Below are 26,168 nucleotides of genomic sequence, written 5' to 3'. Positions count from 1 at the left end.
CCTGATTGGTTGGCCAGTAGAGTGACGTCACTCATGTGCATGAGTGACGTCACTCGCGCATATAAAAATTGCGAGCAGTTGACAACCGCTGCAGTTGCAAGAAGCAGATCGCTGAGCTAAGGTGTCGTGTGGATCTCATTAAATACAGGTGAGGGATGACTTTTATTTGCTAGCTGTAAGTTGTGGGAATGTATTTGTTCGGATTTGTGAAGCAATGCTGTCGAGTTCCCCGTGAATGATTTACATGTATCGAATGTGTATGCATGATCTTGCCAAATTTTTCATTGTGTAGAAGAATGTATGCAATAATGTCAGTGAAAAAATTCAAGCTACTGCTTACAGACTATAAAATTAAAACAGCAAAATAATGAGCTACCAGAATTCTGCGCCGAAGTTTTCAGCCTTGACAGTTGAAGTCGATAACTGATCATTTGATAGATTAAAATAAGCGCTGATGTCATGGCAAATAAGGATCTTCTTTATGATTTTGATATAAACCAAATAAGAAACATGCATGTGGCACATACAAGACATACAAGAAGCAGGTTTTATTCATTTGGAAGCATCAGTACAACTTTTGGATCACAGTAATCAAATTTTCTCGCTAAACTATATTTTACATATTACAATAATTTTTTGTATTATTTGGTGAATAATTGAAATTACTTTATTTGAAAAAGACATTGCTCAGGGACGATTAGAGAAAAATTAAGAGTTTAAAAAATGTTATGTTTATGAACATTACATTAATTTTACGGAAAAGTCTTCGTGCACAATAAAGAGTGAGTTACCCCAAGTGTATTTATTAAAAACGATAAACTATTTTCGGTTGAATGCTACCCTTTATTATCTTCTAAGTTGCTTGACAAAGATTGATTGAAATTTAAACGATTAATGAAATTGAAAGATTTACTGAAATTTAAATGATTGACTGAAAGTTAAATAATTGATGAAATTGAAAGATTGATTAAAATTTAAATGATTGATTAAATTGATAGATTGATACTCGCTTTACTTCCCGAGCACCTCGAAGGCCGTGAAGTGTGTGAGTCCGTTAGTATTAGAGTCTGTAATTTAGGATGGCCTCGACTTTTAGTTTAGCGGTCTAGTGTCATGCAACGCGCGTACCCAGCTTGCGTAATACTATTGGCAAACTGATTAAAAAATTAGTATATAAAACAATCGAGAAGTGACTTTACTTGTAAACCTCAATGAAGATCTGATAGTCTTCAATATTATTCCCAAACTTGCTCCTTTTTTTGATAGGATAACATGGCTTCAGAAACTCCATATTTTCTAAACGCAGATAGATACTTTTTAACGCATTTTACGTATGCTCGAAGGTTGTTTGTGTAAGCTGGAGCTTGTCTGTGTTATGTCAAATTGCAATTGACAAGTAATAAGTTGCTTAATTAGAATGCATATTACACTGGACGTGATGACAAATTTACCCTAGTACCGATCAGCATAAGAGTGTTGTTTACCCCAAATATTTTGCGTACTCAAAGAATGCAGCCGCAATCGAAGGTCAAACAACGTTAGAGTGAAAGCTTTCAGGCACTCCATTATTCAGAGGAAATTCCGATGCACGCTCGGCATGCAATGCATCCTCAGTCACGTTTGACGTGACATCTGTGCTGCGTCTCCGGATTTCCCTAGAACCTACGCTTGAGATGAAAATATCATCGAGGTAGCTCAAAAAGTTTTCTATCGCAAAGAAGATTATTATAAGTTAATTTTGGATATAAATTTATTAACACAGGAAATTTTTTCAAAAGATGGTTGAATATATGTGAAGCCGTTATTTCCTAGTTGAAAACTGAAATATTTAGGGTAATTTAGTTAAGTTCCACAGAATAACAGTTATTTATTTAGGCGTTAGTTTTTAGCCGCAATGTATACCAAATTAACCGCCATGAAAGGCCGCGCTGACCTCTTGTCCGATGCCCCGATGACATCATTCATGCGTCGAGCCTTTCACTTATGCAACGTAATATAAAAAATATAGTACGCACGCATTTATAAGCACGCACGCATTTTACGAGCAAAACTTTTGCCGCAACATTAGTTGAACTCACTATTTTCAAAATAAATGGTAAAACAAAAAATAATTGTGACTGGTGCATTGTATTGTGCTGTTAATAGCCTCGATGCAATTACATTTTTTTCTTTTCATTAGAAGCCGTTTCTTCAAAATTACCGAAATTATTAATTTGATGATAAAATTGTTACGCTACTTTCATTTAATGCATCAATAAAGCGTGAGCGTGTGTAAAGCTTGCTATTCTATTAGCACTAAAAGCATGAGTGAACGTATAAAATATATAAATTATGAAAATTGGGTAAAAGGAATTCCTACTGTGCATCTAAAAATAGTTGCAGAATTAAAATGATGGCCGAAATATTTAGTATCATTATTAACAGACATGCAATAGTATAATATAATGTAATTTAGAATCATGTAGTGTAATATAATATAATATAATATAATATAATATAATATAATATAATATAATATATTATAATATAATATAATAAATTTATAATATAATATAGTCTTTCCGATTAAGCAGTATTATCGCTCCATGAAATTTGAAAGCGAATCGAAATTATTTAATAGAATAGAAGTATCGGCACTGAAGAAATAGGCCCATGGCCTGTTGCCGGTTCTTGTACTTTTCGTGACTTGATTCACAAGGGATCCGGCCTTAGGAACCCGATCTTTCCATAACTGACCACGATAAAAAAGAACCAATTTAAAACATACGAATTGAATTGAAAAATTAAAGTACAACAAATTCTGTATGTGTGTTAAGCTCCGTAAAAATACCGTTATGTTGACTCTTCACTGAGAGAAATGGGTGGGTCTGGATGACCCACTTAGGTGAGTCATGGCCCGTCCCATAATTGATCTATTTGCTGTAAAGACTGCGACACTAGCGTGCAATGTGCATGCATGCATAGCCAGCGCGCTCCTCCAAATAACTCAAGCGAAGTGAGATGGAAATTGAATTTCCTGAAATTCCTTGTGAATTCAATCGAACTGTGAGTGAGTTTGTCACTATGTAAGTGAGTGGAACTGTGAGTGACTTTATCTCGATTTGAGTGAGTAACTGTTTGTCATGATGTGGGTATGAGAAAAACATGCACAGGCTAATTTATACCCTAAGTTACTTCACTTTCCTGTTTAGTAACAATTTCTTTAGAAGAACCGAGCAGAATATCTCAATAATTTTAGATAGCTCAGGCTTTAAATCGGCAATCACGCCCCATGTTATGAGTCTAAATGTGAGGCTGCCAAACAAAAATACCTAATAACTTAATTTAATTAAGGCATGCAAGCCGCAAACCGGATCTGCGGCGTCAAATATTTTTGCGATATTTTCTGATGCGGCAAGATCTTTTTAATGAAGCATACCACCAACGTGAACAATTCTAATACTAAATTATTCTCTTCGCTTAAACAGTCATTATAAAGCGATGCAGTTAGGCGGGGAGATCTTATCCCGTTCAATAGTACATTGAGAAACATTGCACGAAAATTTTTGCCTTAGATAAAAAATCCCGTAAGATCCTTGAAGAAGATGGACAGTGTTTTGATACACTGCAACTCAAGCCAAATTAGTATGTTAGGGAGAGCTTACTGTCATATAACATTGTTCAATAACTTCTTTTAATTTTTAATTCAATGTTTCAGGAGAATGAATGAACAACACAGTTCTTAGAGTGGCACCATTGTAAAGGTTGTTGTTAGGGATTAAATGGAAAATGAATGTTTATTAAAGGCGAACGAAGTAATCTCTTACTAATTTATGCTTCTTCATAGAATTGCCTAAACTACAATTTCTTGAAGACCCAAGGCTTTTTAATAATCCTGATACGTAATATGTCCTGTGGCGTTGCTTGTAAGTGCAGCAGCATCGTGCTTGTCTCCGTTGGCAAAGCCTATACTTATGCTGACAGAATAATTGCATGGATACGGCACGCAATATTCAGAGTTATTTATAAAATTAACGCGAGTCAAGGGGCGAGGGGCTAACATAGTAAAATTATTGGCGAACTCGGTTGTTGTCTCATTTTCAAGCATCTCGACATATACGAGAAAAATTGAAATAATTTCGAGCAAATTCATGATACTTGGGAATAGAGAATTAAATAGAAACGTTATGAAGTGAACTACTGTAATCAACAGTGAAAATTTTAAATGCTTATTAGCATTAATGAAAGGCTGCACACATGTTTGTGAAGGGTATTATGAGCCATCCATTTAATATCGTGTAACTTTAGACTCGAATTCCGATGCGTCATTACAGTTCAAAGCTGATATTTTATAGTTATATACTGATATAATATCTCTCTAATCGACGTAATACCTACCTATTTGAGATTTAGAGAAATTTTATTATTTTACATCTATTATCTGTGATCAAACGATCAAAATACTTAAAAAGTCTCCAAGAAGCATTGCAAAATTTCGTTGCGTGGAGCATAAAAGTCGCGATATATTTGTGCTTCATTAATTGATTAATTATTTTCAGAAAAGAAGACCGCGAATCAAGATACAAATATGAAGGTTATCTGCTTCATTCTTCTCTTCGTGCTCCTCGTCGGGGTTGGTGAGTCAAAAAACTGCACATGCCACTCAGGAAAATGAATTGGTCCTACATAGGCAGGGTGGCCCAGTGGTTACAGTTCAGAGTACCAGGATTGGAGCATAGAAGCGCGGCTTCGATCCCAGCTCTGTGCGCCAGTTTCTGGTCAGAATCGGCGAGGAGGCCGGGCGGTTTAGCACAGCAGAATTGTAGCAGTAAGTTGCGAGTTCGAGACCGCAACAAGCTGTGAATGTTCTGCGATGTTAAGAATCGGCGACAGGCCTACGGCCTAATAAAAGCTGAAACCGCTATATATTTCTATATATATTGTCCAAGGATTGACTCATTTCCTGCACGCAACACTGATACGAACTTCTGCTGAGCCGATCTGGGTCAGCCCAGACTAGGATTGGCTGAGACTTTTTGCCCTATTGTGTGTCATTCAAACCCAGTTTGGCTGAAAAAAAAAATGCGTTTCAGTGCTACTAAATTCACTTTCTGCTCGTGATATGAGCGAGAAAGTTTGTCAATATGTGAGAAAATGTGACCTGTTGATTTATCTGAGTGTTATGCTCCGTCAGAAGAAGGCTTCATTGCACTTCCCTGCATTTATTTCAGCCAAGTTCTGTAGCAAATTTATTAGTACCACTAAAATGGCCATTAACTGAGAAAGTTTGAGGCAGAAAGTCAGGTCTTTAGAAGACCCAAAAAGCGTCAGGTTGAACCCGGCGTCTGACACTTTATAGCTCCTTGAGACACTTGCAGGAAGTTCGTAAAATATCGAGCAGGTCTCTCCCTGTAAATATATTGCGTCATGCGAGACATATCCTATATAAAATACCTCATGATGAAATCTCCTGATAAGCAAACTATGAGGTTAATGGTATTCAAGGTGAAAAGACACGCAAATACAGCCGGGAAAAATGTGAGGATTATATCAAATATTTTTTGATAATAATCACACATCAGATTAAAGCACTATAGATGTGGGTATTCCGACTATACAAATTTTGAATAAAAAAATGCATTGTGACTAATATTAGAAAAATTCTATTTTTTTATTCCAGAGATTATTCAAAATATTTCAGTTCAAACATATTCAAGCCTTATTATTCACAGCCAGAAAGCCATCACTCCCCGCAGCGGAGAAAAGTGATAGTTCGCCTAATTAAAATACCGCTGAAAAGAAATGCGGGTGGAATTCAACAATGTTTTCAGAGAGTAATAAATATGAATTATATTGCAGTCAAGCAATGCTTTGTGTTAAATAAAATGCAGCTGTAACATATATTTTGTATCAGTATTTGTAGCATAAATACTAAAATATTCTTAAAAAAATTTCTTGAATTGTGTTTTTATCGTATATATTTAATTGTATAGCCTCAATTAAAAATAGTTGCCCAAAAACTCCTCTAATATTTTTCACTTTTTTATTTGTATAACATTACATAGGCATTTATAAAAAATTACCAATAAAATTAAGTATAAAATAACATTTTATTCAACAATTATAAAATATTTTAAAGCTAATAATAATTTTTTCAGCGTTAGGAGTGCCTGCTAGAACCCGCCGTGCTCTGACATGCAAGCCTGGAGCGCTCGCCTGCTCAGACGGCAGCCGCTGCGTGCCCCGGCAGTTCGTGTGCGACGGCGTCTTCGATTGTGGCAACGGTCAAGATGAGGCAAGTGGTTAGCTCTTAATATCGGGAATGTTGAGTGTTATGATTAAAATAAATTAATGGAGGTGCATAAATTTAAAATTATCTGTGGTTAAAAGAGCAACGGTCAAGATGAGGCAAGTGATTAGCTCTTAATATGGGAGGTGCATAAATTAAATGGGAGGTGCATGGGCGGTGTATAAATTAAAAATTATCTGTGATTAAAAGACCAACGGTGAAGATGAGGCAAGTGATTAACTCTTATTATGGGGAATGTTGAGTGTTATGATTCAATAACTGATGGGAGGTGCATAAATAGCAACGAAGATGAGTTCCGTGATTATCTCTTAATATCGGGAATGCTGAGTGTTAGGATTAAAATAAATGAAGGGAGGTGCATAACTTAAATGATCTGTGATTAAAAGAGCAATGAAGATGAGGTCCATGATTAACTCTCCACATCTTAAATATTGTGTGTTATTATTACAATACTTGAAGGAAGACTCATAAATTATAAGTGATCTATGATTAAAAGAATTGTTCACTGTAAATTGCAGGTTTGATATTGGCCAAATTCAAGTTTGATTGTTCCTTGTTTGGTATGGTAATGCGGTAATCGAACGGATGGAAAGTGTAAATTTGGTTTGGTAATCTGTTTACTCAAAATATGAAAACTCACGAAAATTTGGTTTGGTGATCTGGTTACCGAGCATATGAAAAGTTGTAAGTAGTTTAACTTGATTGAAGGGTGGATTACTTTGAAAATTATTTGGCCTAATTTATATTTTCGCAATTATAAACTGAGAAAATATTGTTGTACAGGAAAACTGCAGTCGACGCAGCAACGCCAACGTCCCCGACCAGAGGATCGACGACGAACGAAACGTTCCGACGTTTGGGCTGGAAATTGGCAACGTTAGGAATATCTGAGAGATTCGTTTTTGGACAAAAGAAAGCACCTATGAGTTCATCATTAATAATTAATTTCATCTCTAGCGGCATTTGGGTCTAATAGTGAATTTTGTTACCTGCTTCTTCGAGCATCTATTATTGGCGTATTATTTTCATTCGCGCATTAATTAATATATAACATGTTGATGACTGAATCTTTCATACACATATCCATTGAAAAATTCTAGTAGTTCTCGTTAGCTTAACGACTTTTGCTTGTAATATTTTAATTGGTTTTGCCCAACTTTATTACTAATAGGTATCATGTAAAAATCTTCAGAAATTCTTATCAAGTGAGAGAGATTATTATATTCTTATCAAGTGAGATTATCAAGTCGTCGATGTAGAAGAAATCTTCGTTGATGATGATGGTCGGCTTGTAGGTTTTGATCGTAACAGCTTCATAGTTATCCTGAAAAATTAATAATTATCTAAGTCCTCACTAGAAGTTCACAGCCTAGGAAAGTTTAACAAAAAAGTTCGCTACGGTGAAACTATGGGGATTTAAGTTAGCTTCTTCTTAATTAAGGTACTTCGAACTTCAGCGAAAAATAGTACAAGCGATCAAGGCGTTTAGTGACTTTTGACTCTAATTATGGTGCATTTCCAACTATCATTTGTTATTGACCGATTGTCATTTACGATAATGATTGAATAAAAAAGAACTTTATAAAATAGAGAGGAAAACAAATTTTTCTTTGTACCAAGAAAAACGGCATAGCTTTTATCGATGAGATTTTGTTGCAAGCTTTTATTTAGTATGTTATTTGGTCATCTATTCCAAGTAATTAATGCGTGTTAGCTACCTGAATATTATAATTGACTTTTTAGTTCTTTTAACTCTATGGCAACAGCTGCAGGTAATCTTAAATTTAGCCTAGTCTATATTCTTTTTTGTTCTTCATATCGTGTATAAGATGATTTATATTCTTGCGCTGTGGGTTTTCTTTTATTAGTTATTTTCAAATAAAGCGGAATCAGTTGAATCCCCAGAGAAGAAATTATTCAAATCAGTTATTCAAGGTTAGCAGCAGAGGTTTTAAGTTCTCATTAACTTAAGGATTGGCAGCAATAAAAAAACTACATGCACACTTATAAATACGAGTAACCTAGCTAATGTTCACGAGAAGATAACTCGAACTAAATTAATTATGATTATGATCGCCTTTTTTAGATATTAAAAAATATACGATGTGTTTTTTTTAGCTTTTTACTTATTAATGTTTGAGAATAAATTACCAGAGAAGGAAACTTTTCATTTCTGAATGTTCTTTGATTAGAAAAATTGCATTTTGCACCACACGCCATTGTTTTACATTTGTTTTTATATCACAGTATAATATATATATCTGGAACGCAGTACCGCGCAATCTCAACATTAGAGTTTCAGAGTGCCTTACATCGACGCATTGTCAGGAATGCCAAACTCGCGAAATTTAATTCGTAGTCGGCCTTGGAATTTCATAGTTGAATTTAGACAAAGATTTTAAGGCTTCAATTTCGAGTGACTCGGAAATCAAGTCTAAATTAATTATTTGATTCCACTAACTTTTTTTTGCGAGGTTTGATCTTCACGTGGAAGAGTTTGAAGACCTCCTGAAGGTAAAATTATGTTGGAAAGGTCGATTTTGAATCGAGTAATTGCAATGGAATTCACTTTACAAAAGACTTTTTAAATAAAGTTTAAAGGAATATTTTGTGGACAGATAAAAGAAATTATTTTTAGAGCAAAATTTAAATTTAATTGCAATTGGCAGTTTAGGGCGACGAAGCTTTCGGTATTTTTGTAGGAAAAATCCAGTCGTACTTCATAAAATGTAAATTGTTATCTTTAAAAAATAATCATGTATATAAACTAATTCGGAACGTCGATGCAGAAATATAAATGAAAGCTTTACACGCACTGCAAAAGTTACCAAGAGAATTTTAACGCGTTATTCCATTATAATAATTCGAAGAATCAAATTGATTTAAATAAAAAAACATTATCTTCTTATAAAATCTTGAAAAGATTTTAATATCTTCCACACAAAGTTTAAAGTATTGATGAAAGCGCATATTTTTCGTAAAATTCATCAGCATCTGGTATAAATTAGCTGAAAGACTCAACAAGAATATTTAGCCGTTAAACATGAATGTTATCTTGATGAGACGACCTCAACTTTAACACGCAAGCCTGAACGAACATTACTTATAGATAGACGAGATATTCGCCTCAACCGCGGCATGGTAGAAGTTTTTCATTTTTCTTCTCATATATTCTTGCAATACGTCGTAAATTTTTCCTACCTAAATCTTATCGACTATTTTCGTAGAATAACGTAGATTATATATTTATTTTTTGTATATTTTTGGTAAATTTTCAGTATATTTCCTAGATATTCAATATGTGTTCTCTAGATATTTTCGTTACATTATTCATTTCATTTCTGAACATTTTTCAAACACATTTTTTTGGATACTGAACAAAAATTTTGTAATAAATTTATAGACATTTTCTTCTTATTTTACATTTTAACAATTAACCATTGATTCTTTTCATTTTGAATTCGTGTTTCACATATGAGACATTAATTCTATATACATTTACTCTTGTTTTCTTTTCCGCTTCCATGTGCATTTTTCTATATTTTTCAGAATATTCACTATCACATTTTTCAAACGTTTACCGTTTATTTTTTATTCATTACTTAAACATTTTTGCTACAGCGACTGCAAATCGTAGTGAACATCGCAAATTAAAGGAACGAGTTACAGTTTCTCATAAATATTTCTTCACATTTCAAAACTAAAGAGTTAATATGTTTTTGAATGAGGGTTTGAAGGAAAATTGAGCTTCGCCCTGGGGAGATCGCAATGTCGTAAAGTTGTCTGCAGGCTGGGCATGAAATATAGAAGGATGTTAGAGCGCGCGTCTTACAAACCTAGTAAAACAACTGCTTTCTATTTTAAATCGATTTTCTCGATGTTGCCATCAATCTGCCAATCGTTTAATGTAAAGGAGAAAATGAATGAATTTTCGAGGCAGTTTAAGGATTTATTATCTCGAACTGTACAAGCAGTACTCTATAATAGCTATAGGCATAATGTGGAATAATTATAACAAAAATTTCGGTGGTTCCTTTGCTAGTTTGTTTGCAGGGCCATTTTATTAAAAACGTTAATTAGCGCGTCAAATTTTAGGCAGAAATGGCCAAAAAGATCGATTGGATCATTGCCACCAGAATTTCTATGATTGACGTAGCGATATTTTCGTCTTAAGAGTTTTTATCATCAAATTTATAACCCCATTTGTTCCGGCGCTGTTTTATGCCGCCCAAGTTACGACTATTTTTAAGAGACCTAAAAATAGTCTTATTTTTAAGAGACTTAAAAAAAGAAAAGTCTTATAATAAGTAAAGAACTGACAGTCTTATAATATCGTAAGGTTTTTCGTGCTTTAAGTCGGCTATGGCGACTAGTGATAACAAGATAGATTGTTTTCAACGTCCAAAAATTTCAACTCGCAGGATCTAAAGAGAATTTCACGATGAAAAGTTCCTGTGATGAACTGCATATTTGTTCAAAATCTTAATCTATTTATATGATCGGCGGATTTCGTATTTGGATGCGAATAAACATATATAAATTAATTTGCTTGCGTAGAAAAAATTTTAATTCGACAATATATCACACAAAAGAATGTTGTTTGGAAATCCAACATTTATCTTTTTAAACGATTTCCCATTAATGCATCTTTCTTTCATCTTAATTTTGTACTTTCAATGTCTGACATGTGGGTTACCTTTTTTGATGTTTTACCACAAAATAAAATTATGCTTTATCTTATGATAAAATGTAAAATAATATTGAACAAAAACTTGAAGAAATATTTATTGGCGTTCTGTACTAATTAGCGATTGTTAGGCTTTATGTATTCAATTTAACGTCTGTGATAAAGAAGCTTACCTAGAACTCCTGAAGCTTATCTATAACCGTGAAGCAAATCTAGAACCCTGAAGCTTATCTAGAACCCTGAAGCTTACCTAGAACCCTGTAAAGCAGCTTACCTAGAACCCTGAAGCTTACCTAGAACCCTGTAAAGCAGCTTACCTAGAATCCTGAAGCTTACCTAGAACCCTGAAGCTTATCTAGAACCATGAAGATTATCTAGAACCCTGAAGCTTACCTAGATCCCTGAAGCTTACCTAGAACCCTGTAAAGCAGGTATAGAATTTTTTTAATTAGCTAGGCTCAAATAATGCGGACCCAAAAAATCAATTCTAAAGTTGCTTAAATTTGTAATTAGAATCAGATATCAGAATATAAAAATTTTCAGGTACAATTTCCTAATAAATAGTTTTAGGCCTCTAGCCTTGAGGAAATGCTATAGGAAGTCTTGATGGAAGAGACATTCGAAAATTTTATTTCATCTAAGACCCTAAAAACATTTAGTTACAATTGAATCAACTAGATAATGAATTGCACTATCAATGCTAAGGCATAGTAGATTGAAACAACTTTATCCTAGAGCTAATTAGTAACTGGTGTAGTTCTGGAGCAAATATATAGTGATTGAAAATGAAATGAGTTGCGCAAAATAAGAAATGGCTTGAAGACATGGGAGTATCCAAATCCATATGCCAAAGACAAAATTGTTCTCAATTTGCTGTCAACTGTAGCTTACCGAGACACTCATAAGCTGAAGTTAAAAGATTATTTTAAATAGTTTAATCATCATGAACAAAAAAAATTAGATTTTAAAAATTTCTTGCCTCTTCTCAACGCGGAGCACATGCCACTTCAAATCCGAGTTTGCTTAACACGTTCTAGAAAAATTATTCCTACATATTATACCTATGAATATACTTCGCGTGTAATATAACGAGGACCAAAACGAACGCAATTCGAATTTTTCAACGAGCCCCAAGAGACCAAAAATATCTTACTGGCTCTTATAAACATTTCTTGAGTTGTTTGTTCGAGAGAAAATTTTAAAAAGATTTCAATTTAGGGTACATATGTACTATCCTGAATTAATAACAGAACGTCTGATGGTCTCATGGAGATTATTCAGTTCCTTCGGACAAGTGTAGAGCGTTCTATTCTGTTATTAATTATTATATTAGTATATTATTTAGTTATTGTTGATTCGGTTAATTCTGACTTAGAGCAGTGCGTTAAATTCTGATATTAAGTATTATATTTTTATCTTATCATTATTATAGTCGTTACTTGTGTTCATTTTGACTAAGTGTAGTGCGTTCTATTCAGCTAAAAACTAAAAAAACTGCTGGGGTTCCAGTAATGCGTAGATGAGTGCAAGCTGATCAGTCAGCTGAGGGTGATGGGTGGAGAGCTGAGTCAGCACGCCTAGGTAAGCTGACTGTCTGCTCTTCAGGCGCTCCTGTAGCGCTGACTGAGCTGACTTGGTGGCAGCAGTCAGCGGCTTATAGCTGCCGGACAGCAGCGCTGACAGGTAGCGGGCTCGTGCGTGCTCAGCTGACAGGTGTACGCATCGCTAACGAAGAGTTATGTAAGTGAAATTAATGTAATTAATCAATCTAAACAATTTATTTAATTTTTCAATTTAACTTCTTACTTCTTAATTGTTTATTTAATTATTCAATTTAATTTCTGACTAATTGTCTGCTAACTTAATTTCTGATTAAACTCTACTGTGTTTATAATATATTTAAAGATATATATTTAGAATTAATCAAAGATATTTTTAACCGATGTGCATAAGGTTGAGAGGATTCATTAATATTTAGCAACTTAATTATCAATTCTTTTATGTGATTGCATTTCCGCTCTGCTTGGAATTTCCTCAGATTTTAGGCTAATTAAATTGCGGAGGGCGAATCTCCGGCCGCAATTTATCATCGTCACTTAACGCCCTTAATGCTTTTCCCGATATTAAATTTTGATCACCCAGCCACCAACTCCAAATATCTTCTACAAATTAGGATACGTTGAACTTTTTCTCTAAGGCGTATTTTAACATATTTCATGTAAAATAAAATTTTTGAACTCCTGTACCTCATTAATGAATTTTATTTTTGTTGCCTGTTTTTAATAATATTAAATGAGGAACTCTAACACCTAATTTTTGAAACATTACCTTTACCTTAGATACCTCAACACTGGAAATCAACGTAAGTGATCTTTATCAGGGGATGTCATCAACGATATCGATTTTACATCATAATATCATCAACGATGATGTTTTGGCCATCATATGTAATGGAAAGATGGACTATAATTATAGAAATGACCTGTAGTTAATCTGAATATGAGTTTACCGTCGTAAGTTTACAGCATGTTAGTAGATTGCTTTATCAACCTACATGCAGAAAAATTAATGGGCCATATTATGGAAATATTGATATACAATTTTAGCCATCGATATTTGGATAAGGCATCTCTTATTTGCCTGAGTGATACGCCGAAATGTTACAGAATGGGCAGCATTGCCTTGTACATTTACACCGACTTTCTCAACTAAATAATTGCCTAGGTAGCAATTGCTCTTGTCTCTGTGGCTTTTCGACAAATGCATTTAGTTACAATTCTTTGTGATTTTACTACAAATGTATACAGTTAGACTTCGTTGTGGTTTTGCGATTCGATCGTGAGTCAAAATGCATTAATTAGTTCCGATTTGTGTTCAACGGCGGTCAAAAAAAACGCAATCAGGCATTCAACTTTTTGATGTATGATATTGCAATGCTTCCATGAAACTGTATGCAGCATCAAGGGAAATAGTTTTAGAAAGAAGCAAGAACAATTGAGAGTATAGAGAAAATCTGTATGATTTTTTCTTTAATAAATTAGTTCGGCAAGTTCGTGTTAACATAATAACAGTTAACGACTAAGTACTCACCTGCTCCTTGAGTAGCACCACCTGCTGCAGCTGGACAGCTGCGTGCTGCAGCTGGCGCACGCAGCTGCTGTACAGCTTCTCCTTCCTGCCCAGCGCCTCCTGCACCGTTGCTGCTTCTGCACGCACCGTCTGCACCTGCTGCTCAAGTGCTTTCGCTTCCTGCAAAATTACGCATTTTTAGCGCATTTTCTCATTTATGGAAAAAGTGCACTATTGTGCTCGCCATGTCTGTCAGTCCGTCTGTCTGTCTGTCTGTCCGTCCGTCTGTCCGTGACCTCAAGTTTTCGTCGACGAGAAAATGCGCTCTCTGTCACTCACTGCAGTGAGTACTGAGTTATATTTTTATATACAATGAATGTATTGTTCGTTTTACATTATATTCTTCGTTATCATTAAACCAAGTTTGTTCATTACCAGAATACATTTTAAGGCGGTTGAAACAGGCGAAACGGAAGCCGCTTTGAATTCAAATTCAATTGCTGGTTATTTAAAATCTAGAAGTCTTAAATATCTCCCAGTAATAAGAACTTTCGAAATTAGTACTTTTTATGTCATTTAACACGATTAATCGACTTTTGCGTGAAATTACATTTATAACAAATAATTTCGTAAACGAAACACTAAATGCTATACTATTGCTGTCAACGGCTACTGCATGAATGCGAGTTCAGCGTTCTCTGCAAATGGCAAGAAATATGACAATCAATGTAGCATTATTTTGGCATATTAATCATATAAGAAGTAAACATGATAAATATCGTAACAAAAGCTCGAATATAAGGAGACAAGCTCGGATTAGTACTAAGTCGAGTAGTACACGTAGTAGTACTACGGTCACTACGTCGAGTAGTACACGTAGTAGTACTACTACGTGTTACTACGTCAAGTAGTACACAGTCGTGGGTATAGTGGTAAAAAGGGATGAATAAGAACGATAAATGAAAACTATAATAAGCAAACGACAAGTACAAATAAAGACAAAATATAACCGTGTGTTCCCTTTGCTCAAGTTCTTACTATCGGTCTCAAGATTCGGAGCCCTTCTCCGTGGTGGATCATATAGCAATGAACAAGTTTCGGTGCTTATCTGAACGAGGTCACTTCCGAGGTGACTTAAAATCAAAAATCCAAATATCTAACTGTAAAAAGTGCTATTACACTACGTTCCCTAACAACACGTAGTAGTACTACGGTCACTACGTCGAGTAGTACACATAGTAATACTACGGTTACTACGGTTACTACGTCGAGTAGTACACGTAGTAGTACTACGGTCACTAAGTCGAGTAGTACACATAGTAGTACTACGGTCACTACGTCGAGTAGTACACGCAGTAGAACTACGTGTACTATGTCGAGTAGTAGTACCTTGGTAAGGGCAGTTATGTTCCTTTTGACGGCCTCGCGTCGCATGGCGCAGGAGGCAGCGGCGTCGAACGGCGCGCTGCGCACCTTCGCGAGACACGCTTCTCCTGCTCGGCAAAACTTCCGTTTAAATTAATGTCAATTAATCGCTTAAATTAACATCAATTAATCGTTTAAATTAATGCCAATTAAACTCAGGTCGCCATTGCACTTATGTCGCCGACCATCAATAGGAACAAATCATTTTACCAGCAAAACTGAACCACAGTTTTCTTGTGAGACGAAAACAGCTTCGTAGTTATTTTGTGGTAAGCGAATCCCACGAATTGTATTCTCAACTATTTATTTAATTTCTTTATTTATTTATTTATTCTCAACTCAACTTTGTCTTCAAAGTATTTTAAGGATTTTAATAAAGAACGGAGTCTGCTGAGTGGTTGCGAATATGATCGTAGACGTAGCTCGACCATAGAAAATGATTCAACTTGTGCACAAATAATATGCATTTAAAAATTACTTTTTAAAGACAACACTTCTTAAGCATCCAGTGTCTCCGGTGTTACACATGTACTATGAATTTCTAATTTTATTATGAAATATTAAGAAAATTAATTTTTTAATTTTATTAAAAAAAATTAAATTGTTCAAAATTATTTATTCTGCCAATTTATAAATGTATTGTCTCCAACTTTACGCAAATATACAAAATTTCAGATCGATTGGACAGGTAGAAGTGTGTTAAATATCGTTTATAAGTTATGGAGCAGACAAATTTTTTTTTCATTTTTTTAATATCGAACATAAAATTTTTTATATTTTCAAAATTATTTATTCTCTCAATTGATTCAGGCATTGTCTCCAACTTTACGCAAGTGTGTAAAATTTCAGATCTATTGGAGAGGTAGAAGTGGGTTAAATATTGATAATAAGATTTGTAGCAGACAGACAAACAAGAAGTGAAGTTAAAGAGAAGTGTTGTAAAAAGTATCGGTTTTGCAACGTGAGACGAAAGGTAGAAAACAAAAATGTTTCATCATAATCCTTTGGTTTTACTTAACAATTGTACATCTTAAAACATCGTCGACATAAGTACGGCACAAATTGCCATTAGAAGTGAAAATTGAGAATTGCCCTACACAAATAACTATTTTTTTGCTGTGTATATGTTCAACAGTTGTGAATTTATTTGTAATTATTCATTTTATTCTGTTTTATTTATGATTAGTAACATAGTAATATGGAATATTGTGTGAGTTAAACATAATTGGAATTTCAATTATAAGGTGCGGACAGTATTCAATGTGTTCAACCACCAATTTTATTCATGAAATTCTCTGTAGCAATTTTTATCCAGTCATTACTAAACCAACCAGAATCTCCCTGTAATCCCATTACGCCTTATTCTCTACTGGATCAAATTTTGTGTAATTTCCTGGATCAAGCCCCGAATCAGCCGCTATAGACTGTGGCTTATCAGATCACTTGATGACATTCTTTTATTTTGAAACTGGGTTATCGACTGCTCCATTTATCAGAAAAAACTCGCCTTATTGATGCTGACATTATCCAAAAGTTTAGGGTGAAAATGAATCATTTTACTTCTGTATTTCTAACTAATATTGATGAACCTGACCTTGCAATGCAGTCTTGCATGGCAGAACGTTCCAAAATTTACAATGCATCTTTTCCTACAAAGTTTGTCACGATGAGAAAACATGGGCCTTGTTGGGTAACCGACGAAATAAAGTCTGCTATCAAGAAGAAGCATAAACTTCTAAAGCTTTCTCGCACTCCTGTAATTTATCGTAGGTCTTACTCTACTTATCAGAATGTATTGAATGAGCTATAGAATACAGCTAAGAAGCAGTACTACTCGAATAAAATTCTGCAGGACTTGAACGACTATTTTTATTTTATGGTTTTATGGAATATTGCTAACCCCTTACTTGCGAAGAATCTTGCACTCAAAAAGATTGAAGTTTATGCCTGGCGCCGATACAGATACAGAATTCAACGATTATTTTATCTCTTTTGGCAATGACATAACAAAAGATTTAGGACCTGTGAGAGATGGTACGATTTATGGTGTTCCTTTTTGTGAGGAAGCATCCTGCTTCACATCCTCCTACATGCTCTATCCAGCGTCTTACCTTGCCCCTCTTTGAAAACGCTTTTTATTGATGTTTTTTCTTTAAACTTTCAAATATATTAGTAACCTAGAGTGGTGAATCTATCAATACCAAAAGACCACTTGTCACGTTATTTAATAAGTGGCTGCGATCAATATTTAGAGTTAGGAACAACAACAATATACCGGTTACTCACACCAATGAATTATATAAGCATTCGAAATTTTAACAACAGGATGATATGTACAAATTTCAGCATTTGAAATTCATGAATAAGTCACTTTTTCATGACAAATTTATTTTTTGAATCGGTCTTTGTCCCTCTTGTTCCTCGTCAATCTCATAAGACCATAAGCGTATGCTTTAATTTGCCGCCGATTGGTTACGAACTTGAGGGACGAGCTACAGTTTTCAATTGTATAAATTATTTTAAAGACCTGCCAGAACATTTGAAAAATGACTGTTCTAAATTCGTTTAATAAACAAAATTCCGTGATTTTACACTTACCCAATATTAATTTGATGTAGTATCTTGTTTTAATCACTGTAATGTTGATTTTCCCTTTGTTAAGTTAATTTTTTAGTGACCTACTGTCTGAAGTTTTGAGGGTTGCTGTATGTATTTATTAACAGCAATTTTTTCTTATCATTATCCTATTATCATTTAATAAAGTCATTTACCGCCTTTCTCGCCTGCCCAATTGTCGCCCGCGAAGCTGTTTAGCGGGTATGGGCATTCACAAGGAACTCTTTTTTTTACACTTATTTGATATCTTTGTTCGTTAGTTCCGTGTTGTTTCCTTCGATGTGAAGAAAGAATAAAGAAGTCCCGAGATTTTAAAAGGCCATGACAATAATTAATGCAATAAAATTATGACTTACATTTTTAGGTTCGTTACATGTATGATGCTAATGATTAGATGCGATGGAAAGCCTATTATAATTGCCTTATCATATACAATTCTATTGATGATTTTTGTAACCGCATCGTGTTTAATTGAAACCATTTCACGCGATTAGAAATTTCGCTTGAAACCAAAAGAATTTTCATGAGAATGTGCCCTTTTTTGCCTTAATTATGTTTGAAGCAATTTATCACGACGTCATTGATCAAGATTTTACCTCGACTTTACGGAACTTAGCATGTACATATTAAAATTTTACAAATAATATTTAATAATACATTATATAATAAAGTTAAGTGACAAATAAAACTGACCTCTATAACGTAGACAGTCTTCGGTCTCAAGGGCTTTATGAAGCGCGGCCGCTGCGCTGCTCTGCTGTACCTCCAAACTGCGCCACTGTGTCTATTATGGTAATTGAATTGATTAACATTGATTAATTGATTGGTTATGGCATAATCAATGTGAATATTTTAAAATCGCTAGAAGATCAACTTGCGAAATGTAGGAAGAATGTCTCGAGATAAGCAGAGCATTTGTCTACAGATATTGAAAATAATGAAACTTTGGTAGTTAAGAGATGGCACAGAATTGAAATAAAAATTATTGAGCTGTGATATTAAAATATTGACGAATTATTATTGAGAATGTGTTACGATAGGACGCGTTGTTAACCAGTTGAATTCAATAATAAGGCACAATAAATCTAACAATTTACAAACATTAAACCGGTCATTAATAATTATTTTGGTGATGGAAGCAAAACGGTTCACGTTCTTAGAAAATTTGTTCAAATTAATGGCTATAAGTAAATTCATTGATATTTCTCGTCACCAGCACAGTTCTGTTGTGGCTTCAATGACTTGCAAACTATATGGCAGACCTGGAGTCTGGTGATCTCTGTCCTCATGGCGGCCAGAAATATAGCAGACCTGGAGTCTGGTGATCTCTGTCCTCATGGCAGCCAGAAATATAGCAGACCTGGAGTCTGGTGATCTCTGTCCTCATGGCAGCCAGAAATATAGCAGATCTGGAGTGTGGTGATCTCTGTCCTCATGGCAGCCAGAAATATAGCAGACCTGGAGTCTGGTGATCTCTGTCCTCTTGGCGGCCAAGTCTCCAGACGCAGCGCTCGCTTGCTCCACCTCCAGCTTCACCGCCTCCAGCTGCTCCAGCCTGCGTCTCCATTCCTCCAACTGATCCAGCAAATTATAATATTTTCTCTTGGGCATTTATAAAATTTCACTGTTACGAAATTTAGTGATACTATTGGTAAATTTTAAATATTAATAAAAAATATTTATGCTGATCAAAACGGTACAGGATATAGAATTTACTCCTGATATTTTGGCATGGGTAACATTTCACTATTTGAAAATAGTGACTAATTGATGTAGAGGATTGGTTATGATCAGAACAAGAAAGCAAACAAATTATCTGTAATTTTAGTCTTTTCACTTTAGTTATTCCTTGTTCAGTTCTCATACGTGACGTCTCATTATCTCGTCGGAGGACGGGTCAGTTTCAAAGCTAACCCTTCATAATATTTTACGTGCAAATATTAAAAATAATATTTGAAGTTTTATAAAATATATATTTTTTCACATCCATGCAGTACCCAATAATAATAATTGTATCTATAAATGCAAGGCTCGGGTGAAATGACAATACGCTAAAATAATACAAGAATAATAGTAACGAAGTACACTCACCTGCTGTTGTTTATCCCACAATTGGCATTGTGTTCGTTCGATTTTGTCCCGGATGTTGAGAATATTCTGTTGTTGGACATCAAAGTCATCTTCGAGAGACTGTAGAAAGACAAAGCTGTCTTAAATATTTGAAAGCTATGAATACGAAGTAGGAGGATAAGCTTACATTAAAGTTTAAGTCATCAACTGACTGGAATTTCAGTGTAAATTGTAAATATAAATTGCGTTGGAGGTAACGATGAAGCGTGCAATTCAACAATGCAGTTGGTTTTCAGGTATCCCTGTTACGTGGGGCTGTTTTTTAAATTATCTTAACCGTCAACATAGGTCGACCAAATTCACTATGTAACTTAAATCCAACAATAGTTTGACTTTTCTCGTTTGCAATATTACTAAATCTAATAACCGTTTAGAGACTTCTGATTTCCTAAAATCTAGTTTAACTGGTTTAAGCCCCCGCTTCCTTAGATTCTGTTCATTTCGTTCTAAATTAAATGGGATTCAAACACTAATACACCGCGGCTTTCGTATTTGCTTAACCTTCCATGCCATGCTCACTGAATTTGAATTTTTGCGCAATACTTTCTCACGTAATAGGTTTCCGTCTCACCTGGTGTTTACTCAAATTAAGAAATTTATTTCTAAACAATATACTGAGGTTACTTCCGAGTGTAAAAAGAAGAAACGTTGTTTAATGTTCATTCCCATACTTCGGTGCAGCATCTGAAAGTATGTCAATGAGTTGATAGTTTCTTTCAGGTAGTACTTTTCAAATGTCAATCTCCTGATATTATTGTGAATAATTTTAAGATCAGCCCTTTCTTCGGGTATAAAGATACACTCACTGATTTACTGCGGCCGTCTCTAGTTTACAAATTCAGTAGCGCGCAATGCTCATCAGCCGACGTCAGCATGACGTCACGCAACTTTCATTATAGAGTTGCTGAGCATAAAGGAAGGTGTTATCGAGCAATAAATTTTCTTGCACATCGCACTCATTCAGTAGTTCGAATTCATGCCGAGCATTGTGGTGTCCCGGTATCCGACAGAGACTTCAATTTTTTTGCTTCCACTACCGGTCTTTCCGACTTGCGAATTTTAAAATCCCTTTATTTTTTCAAACAGAAGCCTAGCTTAAATTCCGCTCTCAGTTCCCATGCCGTTGAGATTGTTAACAGATAGACCAGTTTTGCTACGTTCTTTTAGGCCGATTTGTTTTTTATTTGTAAATTTTAGGTTTTAATGTCTGACTCTGAATCGTAAAATGATTGTACTTACTTTCTAGGTTTGTCGAACTGACGATGTAGCTGGACTCCGAAACGTTTTCGAATAATGAGATATTCAGATGACACTGGGGCGTAAATTGTAACTATGAACTCTGTTAGCTATGCTGAAGATCATATAGATTCTTACAGCTTCATTTTCTTTTGATTATCATGAATTATTCAGATGTAACATAGATCTTGAATTGTTACTATAACTTATGATAGAGGCAACGCTGAGGCGTTCAGCTCACTATCATTTCATTTTTGTTCATTAACAATGAAATATTCAGATAAAGCTTAGCGCGTCAATTACTGCGCGATGTTCAGCGAGCAAATGCAAGCTCATCAACGAGTATGGAAATAGACGATGCTAAGCCAACAAGCATAGTTACTGCAGCGTTACATGTTAACGCAATCGATCAATGATTAGTTATTTAACTAGGAACGGCATTTGCAATTTTTGCACGGAGAAAAGATCGTATTTGACTCAGCGGACACGCATTAATGAGCAAGTGATTCACGAGGAGATTGGTTTTCATGGACTGCTGCGTTTAAAAGTGTTTTGTTTTGATGAAAAATATTGCTACCTTTGAATTTTCATCAGGACTATGTTGAATTTTATTAATTTGTGTGATTACCGGTAGAAATTTAAACTTGTTCATGGAAACTCTCGAGAAATTTAAAAAGCATGTGGTAAAGTAGGCAAAAATGTGCGTGCAAGTGAATCTTTTACATGAACGGCGTTCTTCGTTTCATTTGTCCCTGAAAAGTCTCGAGGCTGAAGAAATATTCATATAAATATTTATTTCAAATATTCCAACATTATTCCTGGTAATAGTATTCCAAGCAATAAGCAAGCAAAGTAAAATGAAGCTTAATTTATTAACTTAAAATCATGACCGTATATAACTGCTGTGCATCATAATTAATTCAATCGTTATTCTTAACTCAATTATACGAATATTAACGTATTCATGATGTAATATCAAGAGAATGATTTAACTCAACATTGGGCCAAAAATTAAATCGAGAAAATATCGAGGAGATACATGAATCACGAGACAGAAGTTATGCTATTAGCTAGCACATGGTGGAAAATAATGTCCATGTGTGGCAAATTCATAATGAATTCTAAGTTATAATAAATGGATTACATTATTTTTACGTGATGCTTGATTCTCTCATTGCTGTTTTCGTAATTCTACTAATATATGTATAAATAATTATGAAATATGTGGTACGTCTATAATGTAAATGATACATATTTCATCTATATAATGAATGAAAGCGAATTACATTCAGCAGCCTACCTTCAACTCTGCCATTTTCTCTTGCTGACACACAGCGCTTTGGTGCGCTGCAGAGTCTCTCTGTTGCTGCCAGTTCTGTAGCTCTGCATCTGTTAGTGCGATGTTCCTCTGAAGAGTTTCGCGCTGTTGCAGAGTTCGCTGCAGCTGAGACTCTGCAGAACCTACGCTGCCGGACACGCGGATCAGACGCTCCTTGGTGATCCGCAACTCTGCAACAGTGACAATATATAGAAATATCTGCCCAAACGTACCTAAACTAATACAAAATCAACCAAAGTGTTCAGGGACCCCACTATCAAAACTTACTTAAGTACACGTAGCTTTCTAAATACACGTAGCGACCGATTTCTTGTCTGTGATTGGATTTCTTGTCTGTGATTGTGTGACATCACGACCCCAGAAACGAACAGAGTTTGTTTTTAATGTCAAGCTCTCGCCTTTCTCAATCTGAGACGGGTGCGGCTATAGAAGCAGAGCTGAAGCTACAGTGAGTGCAATGGGCTGTGAAAACGGCCTAAACTTTCCAAAATCAGGTTACAAACGTTTGCCCTGCACAAATCTGTATAAAGAAGGGTTGTCGATTTTTTTCGGCCAAGCATAAACGTTTTGGCGAAAGTCTTGAAGTTTTATTGAAGTGGATTTGAACGACCTCGAGAATCTAGTTATCTTCCTTGCAAGATTTGCAGCTGGCCGATGACGCGGCAGATAAGGCAGAAATTCTCATGAAATACAATATGCGTATCAGGAAATAAATTCTTAAGAATTATCGAAATTTGAAGTTTTTAATAGTACAATGAAAACGGATACTGAAAGCAACGCAAATAATTCGAATATTAAAGCTCAATCTTAGTTTTTTTTAAACTTTGTTGACAGTTAAAATTGCTACGAGCTCAATTAAAACTATGGTTCTTGGTATATATCCTACCTTTTAAAATTGGTTAAAATATCCTTTATTGTTGAATTTTTTTTCACATTAGTTGCATATCTCGTTTTCTTAAATCACTATCAATCTTCAAAAGCAAGAATATCCCTGACAAAAGTTAGATGCGAGTTCGACTCTGCATTAGGTGCCGCGTAGGGCTCGGGGACCCGTAAATCAGCTCCTCTATGTCTGTCTCGGCACAGGGTATGAAAGGCAGCCTCTTGGCAGGGTGGCCCGGTGGTTACAGTTCAGAGTACCTGGGGCCATACTTTCAAAACTCGCTAAGTGAACGTAAGTACTTACGCTCTATTTTCTTGTCTATGATTGGTGGATTTTGCTTGAAAGGCCGTCAATGATTGGCTGATGAACTTACGATCTCTTAACTTTCTTTGAAAGTATAGGCCCAGGATTGGAGCAGAGAGGCGCGGGTTCGTTCCCAGCTCTGTGCCCCAGTTTCTGGTCAGAATCGGCGAGGAGGCCGGGCGGTTAAGCACAGCAGAATTGTAGCAGTGAGTTGCGAGTTCGAGACGGTAACAAGCTGTGAATGTTCTGCGATGTTAAGAATTGGCGACAGGCCTGCGGCCTATTAAACGCTGAAACCGCTATTATTATTTATTATATTATTGGCAGTTTGACAGCTCGGTATGATTTGACTCGGCCAACTTTCATCATACTCTTAGTCGACTATTAGGTCGGTGAGGAGATTTTTTCTGTCTAGAAGCTACCTTCGATTGGGTAGCTATATAAGCAGACTCGGAATATCATAGGGCCCTGTTAGGGACAATTCGGCCGAAGCCTGAGCGGTCCCGAATTTTGTTCGGGTTGTAACATTCGAGATATTGACGATATGTTTCGAAAGAGAAGATGTGACCCTTAATAAAATACACATACTTTGAAAATATTTCATCATGTTTTTACCCGTCTGCTTGGTTGCAGTTTGCTGCTGCAGATGCTGCACGTTGTGCTGCTGCTGCAGGATGCTGGAGTGTAGGCGATGCGCGTGCTTTTCTGCCTCCTGCCTCTGCCTGCAGGCTTCTTGCACGGCTTCCTGCAGGCCAGCTATCTGCTGCTGCAGAGGACCTGCTCCTCCAGACTGGCAGAAAAATATTTTTTGATTTTAATTGAGAAATCATCTTCGTGTAATTTTTATCCATGGAAATTTTCAGTAACAATTTATTGTTCCTGAAAAGACAGCCGGTGTAAAAATATATAAAAATGTATAGAGACAAATAAAATAAAATTCCGCCAATGGACCAAACAAGATACTAAAAATGTACGAGGAAAGATTGTAAATCTGAAAAAGTAGAAAAGAGGCACAAAGGTTCAAGTGGCTTAGTGCAGAAGCTTAAGTCGACCAAGCCGTGGCTTTAAACTGTGTTGGCAAAATATGCAGGCTTGTGCGTCAGCTACCAGCGTCGCGAGTTTGTTCAACAGCTTGTCTTAATATGAGAGAGTGCATCTCAGGACCTCGCTGCGCTTTAGAGGCTTTTTTACTGCAAAGGTGGACCGCCAGAGAGCTAAACCTTTGATCTCTATTTTCAAAAGCGTGTGAATTGCTCAACGGGTGAGAGTTTCTGGTCCTTCTTCCCTTGCGGCTAACTTATGTGTATTTTTTCTTGCTGGAATTGCGCAAGGGTATGGAGTGAAGCTCTAAAAGAAGTCACAAAAATGTAGATTTCCTACCTGCGTGATATTTCCTACCAACGTTAAAATATGACGCAAAAAGTATTCGTAACCTCAAAAGGTTCAAGAAAAATTTAGGTTCAAGCCTTGAATTATCCTTATGATAAAAGCCATATCATTGTTCAAAAACTTGAAGCATCTAGCACATAACTTCGAGATCATGTCGGCCGTAACTAACTCCAAAAATTTAACACAGAGTTGTACCGTATGCCAAAGATAGAAAAAGAACGATAGAGCGGAGCAAATTTTAAAAGAGATTAATCTCCCATGTGCCGTCAAGGGAGAGTGTGTAGTTCTTCCCACAGTTCTCTAATACAAGGCCTTTTCATAAGAAAGATCATAAACGATAAATCAGAATTAGCTATAAATAATACCACCAGCATACTAATAGTACGTCCCGAGGCCGTTACAAATTACGAGAGTGAAATTAATAACGGACTAAAAATATAAAACTTTGGCAAGACTCTAATACATAACTATAGCGTGACTCTCCGAGATAACGTTGTGTACTAAATAAGCCTACGATAACCGGTGTGGGATAAATAGGTCTTCAATAACCGTGTGAAATATAAATTTAGGTCAACTATAAATAATCGTTGTGGAATGAATAGGCCCACAATAAACCGGTTTGGAATAAATTTGACTGCGATAACTGATGTAAAATATATTGGTCTACGATGATCGTTGTGGAATTAATAGTTCTTCGGTATATTTTAAGGAATACCGTCATCGTAAGGGGGCAATTCTTCTCTATAATAGTGTAAGCGCAGCACCAGATAAGGATGAGTTAAGACCCAAGTATAAATTACGA

The 26,168-nt window shown here is 35.5% G+C and overlaps 2 protein-coding genes across 2 annotated transcripts; one reads left to right on the top strand and one right to left on the bottom strand.

Annotated features, from left to right (window-relative positions):
• Window positions 1–88: 88 nt before the first annotated feature.
• On the top strand, window positions 89–8,452 carry LOC108679545 (subgroup A Rous sarcoma virus receptor pg950). The gene is made up of 4 exons (XM_018168191.2): window positions 89–148; window positions 4,539–4,616; window positions 6,138–6,274; window positions 7,073–8,452. The coding sequence occupies exons 2-4, from the start codon at window positions 4,568–4,570 to the stop codon at window positions 7,178–7,180; spliced, it is 294 nt and encodes a 97-aa protein (XP_018023680.1). The 5' UTR covers window positions 89–148; window positions 4,539–4,567; the 3' UTR covers window positions 7,181–8,452.
• Window positions 8,453–12,461: 4,009 nt separating this feature from the next.
• On the bottom strand, window positions 12,462–24,614 carry LOC125178044 (caspase recruitment domain-containing protein 9-like). The gene is made up of 8 exons (XM_047880944.1): window positions 24,593–24,614; window positions 22,753–22,961; window positions 20,178–20,276; window positions 19,545–19,661; window positions 18,780–18,870; window positions 15,435–15,538; window positions 14,067–14,225; window positions 12,462–12,701 (listed from the first exon to the last, which is right to left on the bottom strand). The coding sequence occupies exons 2-8, from the start codon at window positions 22,765–22,767 to the stop codon at window positions 12,462–12,464; spliced, it is 825 nt and encodes a 274-aa protein (XP_047736900.1). The 5' UTR covers window positions 22,768–22,961; window positions 24,593–24,614.
• Window positions 24,615–26,168: the final 1,554 nt, after the last annotated feature.

Source organism: Hyalella azteca, unplaced genomic scaffold (assembly GCF_000764305.2).
Source record: "Hyalella azteca isolate HAZT.00-mixed unplaced genomic scaffold, Hazt_2.0.2 contig6661, whole genome shotgun sequence".
Classification (NCBI taxonomy): Eukaryota; Metazoa; Arthropoda; class Malacostraca; order Amphipoda; family Hyalellidae; genus Hyalella; species Hyalella azteca.
The sequence above is the reverse complement of the archived record's forward strand: the minus strand, read 5'-3'. Positions and strand labels throughout refer to the sequence as shown.

Coding starts and splice junctions, on each gene's coding strand:
- LOC108679545 (XM_018168191.2), top strand. CDS start 4,568: ATGAAGGTTATCTGCTTCATTCTTCTCTTCGTGCTCCTCGTCGGGGTT. Junction 4,617..6,137: donor CGTGCTCCTCGTCGGGGTTG/GTGAGTCAAAAA, acceptor TAATTTTTTCAG/CGTTAGGAGTGCCTGCTAGA. Junction 6,275..7,072: donor GTGGCAACGGTCAAGATGAG/GCAAGTGGTTAG, acceptor ATTGTTGTACAG/GAAAACTGCAGTCGACGCAG.
- LOC125178044 (XM_047880944.1), bottom strand. Junction 19,662..20,177: donor TGTGGGATAAACAACAGCAG/GTGAGTGTACTT, acceptor TTGCTGGATCAG/TTGGAGGAATGGAGACGCAG. Junction 14,226..15,434: donor ACATAACTGCCCTTACCAAG/GTACTACTACTC, acceptor GTAATTTTGCAG/GAAGCGAAAGCACTTGAGCA.